This window comes from Lontra canadensis, unplaced genomic scaffold (genome assembly GCF_010015895.1).
Source record: "Lontra canadensis isolate GAN:19392208 unplaced genomic scaffold, GSC_riverotter_1.0 scaffold63, whole genome shotgun sequence".
NCBI classification, from domain to species: Eukaryota; Metazoa; Chordata; class Mammalia; order Carnivora; family Mustelidae; genus Lontra; species Lontra canadensis.
In genome coordinates this window covers 5,022,498-5,032,478 of record NW_022631057.1, presented here as the reverse complement: position 1 = coordinate 5,032,478, position 9,981 = coordinate 5,022,498, and the positions used below count along the sequence as shown (strand labels likewise).

Below are 9,981 nucleotides of genomic sequence, written 5' to 3'. Positions count from 1 at the left end.
CCTCCCTCTCCGCCCCTCCCCGCTGTGCCACCTGAGCTGTTCCTCTGCGGTGCGTGGGCTGAGGGCGCCCAGGGCTGGGGCGCCCGCGCTCCTACCAGCCTCCTGAGGAACCAGCGTGGGATGGGGGGCGCCTGGGGCTGCGCCGAGCGGGTCGCGGGGCAGTGCACCTCTTAACCAGCCCCGCAAGCTCCGCCACACAGTTTAGGGATGGCAAGGGAACCAGCGGGAACCACGAATCCAAGCCCTCAGTCTTTCTCTTTCCATCCCAAATCCCGAATGTGGCTCTGAGCACCCAGGACAGAGACCCTCGTTCCACCCGGACACTTGGCTTCACCAGCCAGTCCCACCAGCTGACTAGTTCCACTAGTTTACCACCTATCCCCTCAAGGCCCTCCCCTTCCCGTTCTGGCCTGCTTAGCTCTTTCTCTCCTGGAGAACCCCTATGTGTCGGTCCGTTTTCGCAGCCTGGGAGGGGACAAGCCTCTCAGGTTTAGCTTCTATGCTCGCCAGCGAGGCCATCGCACAGATGGACGGCAATACCGACGGAAGCGCTTAGGTGCTTTCATTCACTCTTGTCCAAAGCAGACGTTTTTATCCTCTTTGGGGTCACGAACCGTTTTAGATATTTGAACAAAATCAATCAAACAAACAAACAAACAAACAAAGGCATTCCTTCCACACGCGCGCGAGGTGCGCGCACATTGAAGCGCACGGAGGAACTCACACTTTGGCACAAATTTCGAGTGGGAAGATATGGTCGCGCCTCTACAGCCTATGATTCCCCCGGTTTACACTCTTTTTTACACGCAGTCTCAAAAAACAGGGGGCCGTGAGTTCTGGAGATTTTGTGTCATGAGCCCAACCTTGAAACCGTAGAGACCAGGGTCACTCTGCTCTCAGCGCCCAGGGTGCTCTGTCAGACACGCAACAGGGCATCCAGAGACCCCTGGTAGGCGGGGAGTCCCAGTAATGACTCAACGTTTAGGTAAAGATATCTGTAGGTTCCTCTCCAACCTTTTGTCAGAAATCAAGTTCTCACAGAGGCGTGCAAGAGGGTCTTGACAATCCCCTCCCCCTTACACACACGCACACACACTTGAACATATTACTTTTTTTTCCCTCTGTTTTTGAGGAGAGAGGATAGTTTTGGCACCCGGAAGTACCTTTTAATTGTTGCAGGATGGTGAAAAATAGCACCGACTTTTAAATCTTCCAACATGAGCAGACATCCAGGAACTCAAGCCTCTGGTCCAATGTAGAGAAGATGAAATGGCAGGTGTTGGTCTGAAGTGGAGGTTCCTTCTGGGCTAGCCACCAACTGTGAGGTCTCAAAGTGCACGCAGGAAAGCAGCGTGCTGATTGTCTTTTGCCTGGTAGTGAGCCTGCTTCCCTAGCTTTGTCTGGAGGTTCATTGAAGCTGGACTGATTTCTGGCAGTGGAAACGGGTGTGCGAAATGGACTTTGCAAATGCCTTGGATGAGGGGCACTGCGGTGGAACAAAGGTTTGAGCAGGGCCCAGTAGCATCCCCCCTTCTCTTGGGTCCTTCTTTTCCAAACACACCGGGGCTGGGAGTTCCAAGTTTCAAGGAGGGGAGTCCTTCTCTTCCTTGCGCTGCAAAATCAACCGGGCCAGTGTATCTTCTGAAGAGAGGGAAGTGTGCATTGCAATCCACCTGCAGCGAGGACTGCCAGGACAGGGCCCTTTCCCCAGAGAAGAGAAGCACCAGTGCTTCAGGAATCGATGCCCATCCTCCACCCGGGGAAACCCCATAAGAAGCTTCCCCAGTTTCCACTGGGTCTTTCTGTGTTGGAAACAATCTAGAAATCAGTGCCCCTTGACTTATGGTGACTTGCAACAGGAGTCTCCAGAAACCATGAAAGTGGAGCAGCACCAGGGTTGATTTAAGCTGGGAAGTTTCTATTTCTCAGCATCCACATGTGTTTGTATACACACACCCAATAAGAAACCTGAATTTTTACTTTACAATGTGTGAATACAATATAGCTTGAAGCTCTTGCAGTGAGGCCCGTTTATGTGGCCATATTGTGTTTCATGTGGGAGCACCGACCCACCGCCACCCCTGATGTGTGGTTCACAGGCATCTCCACAGAACCACAGCGGAGAACTTCAGGCCTTGGCTCCCAGGCTCCAGATGTGGGAGAGAGTAAGAGCACCCCCACCCCCCAACAGCGGCTCCTATGCTGCTGCTCACAAGGCTTCAAGTTCTGCCAGGAAGAGTCCCACAGGAGTATCATCTGGGATGGGACATGGAGTCCTTTCTCTTGGGCCAGTTCCCTACCTCAGGAAGTGCACTAGGAGGAGCAAAAAGCTGCCTCTAGGAAGGAGGAATCTCATAAGTTATTTCATTCTGTCAAGGGGCTTTCTCAAAACTCTGCCTTAAATCGGGGCCCCTTTTCAGAATGAACTTTCTTTCCTCTCTCTTTTTTCTCCAGACAGATGACCTTTACAGGCTCCGTTTCTTTCTCTTCTCCCTCTTGGGACTGCTGAAGAAAGTACCATCCAGCCCTCACCCAGAAAATGGCCTTAGTAATCTTCAAATCTAGTGGAAAACATTGAACTATCTGGCTGCTTCTTGACCTGAGGATAGAGAGGAAATTGGCTCCCAGGAGTCCATAAACCTGTCTGGAAAGTCTAACTGCCTCCACAATCATAATGTTGACCCCCTTCTCCTATTCACCTCCTCAAAACGATTTCTAGAGAGGACAACACCAGGCCACGAAGACAGGTTTTTGTTTTGTTTTGTTTTGTTTTTAATATCCAAGGCAGCTGCCCACACCTCACAGGGTCCACCAACCGGGTTGCTTAGGGCACCACAGTGGGAGGACTAGCAAAATTGGGGCACTAAAATGGCAAAGATTGGGGGAAACAATTTAATATTTGATATACAAATAACAACATAAATCACAATCAAGGGGAAAATCAGAGCCTTACTGGGCTTTTCACTTATTTCACAGTTTAGAATAGCTTTTACTTTAAATTGAGTATGTGAGAAGGCACCAGAATCTTTTGGTTGCCTCAGATCTCTAAAACTCTTATTGAGGCCACAGGCAGAGAGTAAGGAAGCCCCCTGAGATGTCTGAGAACCTTTCAGATTCTGTTGAGAGAAAAGGCTGAGGGTTAGCTCTGGGCAGAGCGACAATGGGCAGCAGCCTCCTTTTACTGAACAGCCTCCACTGGCAAGGAAAAGGCTTTCTGGGGCCCTTATCCTCAGAAGGAAGCAGGGGAAAAAGTGTAGGAACAATAGTCCCTGTGAGCCCCTAACCCAGGTTGGATACTGATGCCCAGAGGTATCGCTGCAATGAATGGAATGGGTATAAAGATGATAAAATGTCCTAAGATAGATTTGCCTGGGAAGTGTCATAAGACATGGAGAAGGAAGCTGTGGGGGAGAGAAGTGAGAATGGTCTAATCAGAGGCATTTTAAGCGGCCTGACCTCCAAGTCAGAATGATTTAGAGTTTTTATTGAGAGAACAGATGGAAGATGAGAGCATTTCTTGATGCAGAATGGTGCTTCTTGGGCAGTCATATGCTGCACAATATAGCATTATATCAATCTTCTTATAGTTCAAGATATAAATAAAATGAAGAATGTATTCAAACCCTTCTATTTGCCAGCAACCTCCCTTGGGTTGCTAACACAGAGGAGAAAACAGTAGGAGAACGGAGGCTATAAGAAAAATCGAGAGCAACTGATGTGACCCGATTGCTACTATTTATTTAATGGAACAGTCATTATTTTCTTTCTTCAACATATGTGTCTGATAATGAAGCAAAAAGAAAGGAAAATAACTATCAATGTGCCACTTCAGAAACACACAAACATTTGCTAGCTTTTTCATTTTATTGATGTTCTTTTAATATATGTACTTATAATTAAACTAGTGTTCAAGGACTAACAGCACACACAGCAATTCTGGATTAGGGTTGTTTTTTTTTTCTTTTTAATACAGGCTCAATTAGATGGAGAACGGAGATGAAATTGTTGTCAAACATAAAAATATGAATTGAATTTCTTCCTTTTAGATGGATCTTTAACATTGACTTGACCATATGGACACTGCAGAAGAAATAAAACAAATCATTATTGAATTATTTCACAGGGATCTTAAAAAAGTACAACACTCCTCATGGTGGAAAATGAGACTGCTAATCATGTTATACAGATCATTTGATCTCCTGGGTCCTGCAGACTAAGAGGAGAATAATGGCAACCTCCGGCAAATGGTCCTAATTAGGGTCCAAGAATCACTTCCTAAATGCATCCTTCCAACTTAAAGAATTCTACTGTCAAAAACTCACTCTTAGAAAATTCTCAAGTCCTCAATTTATGCAAAGCTCTTAATGCTTTTGATTAGAAACAGCTAATGGCACAGGTAGGAACATACATAAAAGTGAAGGCTTAATTTTTCAATACTGGCTCCAGCCAATATATGCATTTAGTGTTTAGTCCTTAACTGTAAAGTGCATTAGTTAAAGGAAATAATGCCTTCTTGCTCCCAAACATAAAGTCCAAGTGGTCTGTAAATAGAGGTTGTTACATGTTTATAATCTTAACACTGTAACAATTTACCTTACTAGTATGCTTTTAAAAAGTTACAGTGATAAACCCAATCTCATTTATTTTTCTTGCTCAGCATAGGGAAGGATTAGCTAGTTCATCTTAATCAGTGAACATAGAGATACATTCACTGAAATACACATTTTAGGAAATGTACAGAACTAAGTTTGGGGTAGATAGCTTCATGGTTATTTTTAAGATAGAGTACAAAACAGCCACGGAAGAAAATGAGAGAGAGAGAGAGAAGGAAGGGAAGAAAAGAAAGGAAGGGAGGGAAGGACAGGGGAGGAAAAGGGTGGGAGAGAGAGAGGAAGGGAGAGAGGAATCATTTTCATTTAAAGGAAACCCACTTCACAATGCTGGTCAAATTGCTATTTATTCAGCTAATAATGAAGACAAAAACACTGTCTGCGATCTAGTTTGTAATATTCTGGATTTCTTTTCCTGCCTTCTTTGTACTTGCCTAGTGAACGTGACTTATTTGAAACCTCATGAAAAGTTTCCTTGTAATAAAGAACTCCCATGAATTTCAAATCACAACATTTCAAGGAACTGATGTTCACAAAGAAATGTTACAAAATTCCATTAACTTTAAAGGTCCTATGTTGGTCCTAAGGACTTCATTGTCCTTGGCTAAAGTAGCTTGTGAAAAGTGCACTCCAGGTCTATTTAGCTTTTTTATTTGACTTGTTTTTCAAATAATAGGTATTTACGAAGTGAAGTTACAGAAGCACCAAAAGCTGCTGCTGTAATGCGAGAATTTGCTACTCACGTGTCTGCAGGCAGAGCCACAGCATTTACCTCTCTGCAAGTGGGCGAGCTGTGTGAGCACGGTATAGCCAGTAGCTGGATCCACATAGTTTAACTGGCCAGTCTGAAGAATAATGAAATAAAACAATTCATTAATCTCAATACTCACCATAGCTCTTCACCATACTTCCTACTCATAAAATACTGCAAAATTTTCTTTAAACAATATTAAACTTCTTCCCAGCAATTTTGGTGGCACCTGCAATTAAAGACTGAATGCATTCCAACATTATATGCAATCCAACGTTTGTGACATAAGGAGAAAATATACAGTTTGAGAAAAATGAGAAGTTGATGGAAAAACAAGAACTCCTCTATACCCAATAACGATGTAGCCACTGCTCAGGTATTTTTCATTCAGTTTCTAGGTAACAAGTTTAATAACAGGTGATTTAGATGACTTTAAGAGCTTAAGAGGCTGAAAATGAACTTTCACTCAGAAGTTGCAGTTGCAATTTCAGTACTTAAAATATGTGGATAATGATTTAAACTTACAGAAAAGGTGCTAATCAAAACCAACAGTCCTTACAGAAAAGTATGACCTTGCTATTATTGAATAGTTTTCTTTACCTTCATGATGTGTTACTCCATTGCACATTTTACACTATTTTCTTTTTGGGGGAGAGTTGTTAGTTCTGTTTTTAAGTGAAAAAAGTATTGTTTTAACGTATTAACACTCACTGCTTTCACGAGTTTGATCAAAAGGAACTTTTACTACCCACTTCAGATGTCAAGGAAGCATACTCTACCAACATTTGAACATGGTTTTTAAAAAAGTGTCCCAACTACATTGTATGAAGGCAAAGAAAGTAATGCAGCCTATTCTATGGATTTGGGCCATGTGAGTGATGATTATTTATCCTCAAGATTCTGTAGAGGAACTTTCTCTTGGGCTTCTTATATAACCCTTTTACTCTGCATCATTCCTGTAATAGAATAGAACCTTTTCATTAAAATATGTGTGACATGTGAATGTCTTCTAGTATGTGCCACAAGTTACTTCTTCAGAGTGTCTTCCTTCATAGCTAAATATTTTAATCTGGTCGAGAATTTAACCAATAATAATCTGGTTGAGAATTTAACCATGAATAAGGCATAAAGCAAAAAGACACATAGAGTTCAAGTCTAGGTCTACTCTAGCCGAGCCAGACCCTGGCAGCAGAAATCCAGCAAGCAAGTCTCAAGGCCAGTCTATAGGGCCTCTCAAATCTTTTGGGACCACAGAAGTAAATTACATGAAACCAAGAACACTAAACTTTAATGACCAATTGTCAAGACCTTTAGAATGACCAATTGTCAAGACCTCACTTCTTTATTTAAGAAACCCGTGTTTGAAGACTTGGAAGAAAAACAAAAACAAACAAACAAACACTGGGAGCTCTGTTAGCTGTCTTCTTCTCACTTTTCATAGTTTCTGGAGGTCTTCTGAAGGCAATTATGGAGCAACTTGGAAGCCTAACAAACAGATTGCTTCTGCATTTGTGCCTGTTCTCCTGCTTTCCATGTTGATTGCAAAACTTTGAGCTTATTGGCTGCTCACACAAACTTAATTTGTCCACAGTAAAGGAGCCTCAGGTGTAGTGGCAAGAGACAAAGGTGTGACAGGAGTGCGAACGGTGGCTGGAAAACGAGATGTTCAGTCGTGCTGATAACCCCGGAAAGAAAGGTAAGAGACCCATCTGCCTGGAAGTGTGGGAGAAGGACAACTGAGAGGGGACTTCTGATTTGTTGAAAAAGAAAAACAACAAACTTGTTCTTGGATTTACTCTTGGTCACCTGGACAACCATTTCACCTGTGATACTGACACTCATTGATGAAACAAGTGTGGGTTTCCTAAGTCAGAAAAAGTCATTCTCCTTTCCCAGGCTGACTGACCTGTATTGACAAGTGACTGCTCTTTGCTCTAAAAAGAGAAACCTCTGCTTATATTTACCATATTTATATGGTGATGTGTGGCAACAAATTATACATGTTATTTTTATTTTTATTTTTTTAATGGAGTATAAACAAGATCAATCAAAAGCTGTCAGTCATTTCCTGATGAATTTTTATGCAGAAGTGTAAACACTTGAACGAGCCAGTGAATTCCCAGGGCCTACTAACTAGCAGTGGGGAAAAAAGTCTATTTTAGAAAATCATCAAGGTTTTCTTTTCTACTCCCGTTGCTCAAGCAACACCAGGTAAGTAACTCTCCACCGGACATCAAGTACTAGTAACACAGATTATATTAAATAGGTTACTTTTACATTGTTTTTGCATTTTTCACGCTAGAACTCCTTTGCTCTCTCAAGATATTAAAAATATAAATATGCTCCCTTTAAACTTATGTAGTCTGAAAACCATAAGTGACTCTTAATCTCACAAAACAAACTGAGGGTTGCTGGGCAGAGGGGGGTTAGGGGGGGTTATGGACATTGGGTAGGGTATGTGCTATGGTGAGTGCTGTGAAGTTTGTAAACGTGGAGATTCACAGACCTGTACCCCTGGGGGAAAAAAATATATATATATATATGTTTATAAAAAATAAAATTATAAAAAAAAAAAAAAAACTTATGTAGTCTGAGGTGTCAGAAACTGAACGAAGATGGTAAGTTGTTATATTGGTACTCATGAGTGATTCCCTAAATCCTGCAAACAGAAGAAGACATAGCTCAAAATTGGGAAGAATGTAAACGCCTGATTACAGTCTCCTTTACAATTGTGCTCCGTTAGGGCGGAGAGAAAAGAGGAAATGATAGTAGCAAAAATTATTTTTTTTAAGTTTTGCATTAATATGATTGGATGGCAAAGTGTTTAACAGGTAACACAGATAAACACACAGCCTACTTTTCCTGTGACTTCTCAGCTCCTCTCTACCTCCTCCATCAATGCCTTAACAACCCCCCCAACACACACACACAGTCATGATGGGTCCCAAACTGCCACCAGTTTAGCTCGGACGCTGATCAGAAAGGACCCACGCTTAATACAAATATACGTTAACTCTTTGCGCATAACAGGGAACTGGCTAGTTTTCAAGCGAAAGGGTCGGAGCGGTAAGCAAGCGTGCTTGTCAGAAGCCAGAGCAAGGACCGCGCGGGCTTCCAGCGACCTCTCCTTCTGCCTAGGGCGCGCAGGCGCACGGATCCCGGGGCTGGGCCCGGGTTGGGTTGGATTGGGTGGGGCGGGGCGGGGCCAGGCGGGGCGGGGCGGGGCGGGCAGGAGGGGCCTCACCGCGCAGGCTGCCGCGTGCAGGTCCGCGATCCGCCGCTCGGCCGCTGTTAACTCTTCGCTCTCCGGGCGCCTGCCGTCTCCCTTTAGCCCGCCTTGCAAGCGGGACCCAGATCCTCCGCGGTCTTCCTCAGCAGCGGAGGAGAGGGTTAAGCTGAGGTGCTGCCGGAACCCTCCTACGAGCCGCAGAAGTCTTGGTGGCCGGGAAGCTTGAGGTAGCCTTCCGAGGGCGGCGAGCGCCGACGCTGGGATCTGCCTGGCCGCCATGGCCGCCGCCGGCCGGGAGAGGCGGAGCGCCCGGCACAGGGGCCCGGCGGGGCGGCCACGCGGGCCTGGGCGCCGGCGCGTGGGTCCCGGGCTGCGCGCTGGGAGGCCGGCCGGAGGCCTGGGGGCTCGGACCGCGACCGGGCTGCGAGGCCCGGGCCTTCCGCAAACGCCGCCGGCTCTGCTGCGGAAATAAAATGGACTTTTTAGGCGGCCGATGTAGCTCTAGCAAGATGCGGGGACACGGAAGAGCGGGCCATTTCTTTGGGCCTACATTCTAAGTATCCCATTTCTCCTCGGTGGTGGAACGTGGACATTTTATTTTCTCATGTCTTGCGTGGCTTGGGATCATTCCGCCTAATCCCCAGCCCGGGTTTCGAAGAGTAGTCGTTTTGTTAAGTGTTCTTCAGTTTTGAAGGACTGAGGTCTGGGATTGATGCCGGAGGGCAAGAGGGGACTTACTCAGTTGCTCTGAAGTTTGACTAAGCCACCACAGGGCCATTACCATCCTTTTATCTTTCTTTCTTTCCTTCCTCCCTCCCTTCCTTCCTTCCTCTCTTTCTGCATTTACCATGCAACCGTGCAGTTTTATTTGGAATTTTCTTAGGTGGTGACTGAACCGACCTTACTGAGCCATAATCAGTCTCATAGCGAATTAATAAATGAGGATCCTGTTTTGGAAATCTGTTTCCTTTCTGTTGGAATAATAAATTAGTTATCAGGATCTCGAGATTTCTCGAGGTGTGAGAATAAGAGTTTAAAACCAAGAAAACTAACGAGGGACCTTAGGAAAAACTATGAAAACATGGGACCAAACCTGAGAAGCGAATCCACCACAAATCAGGTGTATTTGTGTGTTTTTTTTCCCAAACCAAATACTGAAATAAGGGAAGTAAATCTGGAAGATCAGATCGATTGCACTGTTTCTTAAATTGAAGATGAGGGCCTGTTAATCATGACACTAATTCAAAGGGCGGGGACAGCATTTTACAGAAATGAAAGAGACTAGACCAGGTTCAAATGGAAATTAAATACTCATCTTACAACAGAGTTACAAAACTTTTGTATTGGTGGATGAGGAGGTGGGTGTGAATGTACACAGCAGAGCAAGGGAA

The 9,981-nt window shown here is 44.6% G+C and overlaps 1 protein-coding gene across 2 annotated transcripts; it reads right to left on the bottom strand.

Moving 5' to 3' along the window:
* Nucleotides 1-3,854: 3,854 nt before the first annotated feature.
* CUNH1orf53 (chromosome unknown C1orf53 homolog) lies at nucleotides 3,855-8,958 on the bottom strand. Of its 2 annotated transcripts, none has more exons than XM_032878199.1 (3): nucleotides 8,606-8,958; nucleotides 5,354-5,455; nucleotides 3,855-4,080 (listed from the first exon to the last, which is right to left on the bottom strand). In XM_032878199.1, the coding sequence occupies exons 1-3, from the start codon at nucleotides 8,867-8,869 to the stop codon at nucleotides 4,009-4,011; spliced, it is 438 nt and encodes a 145-aa protein (XP_032734090.1). In that variant the 5' UTR covers nucleotides 8,870-8,958; the 3' UTR covers nucleotides 3,855-4,008. The 2 variants fall into 2 exon arrangements, with proteins under 2 accessions (XP_032734090.1, XP_032734091.1); XM_032878200.1 differs by having other exon boundaries at nucleotides 5,383-5,455.
* Between the last annotated feature and the right edge of the window lie 1,023 nt (nucleotides 8,959-9,981).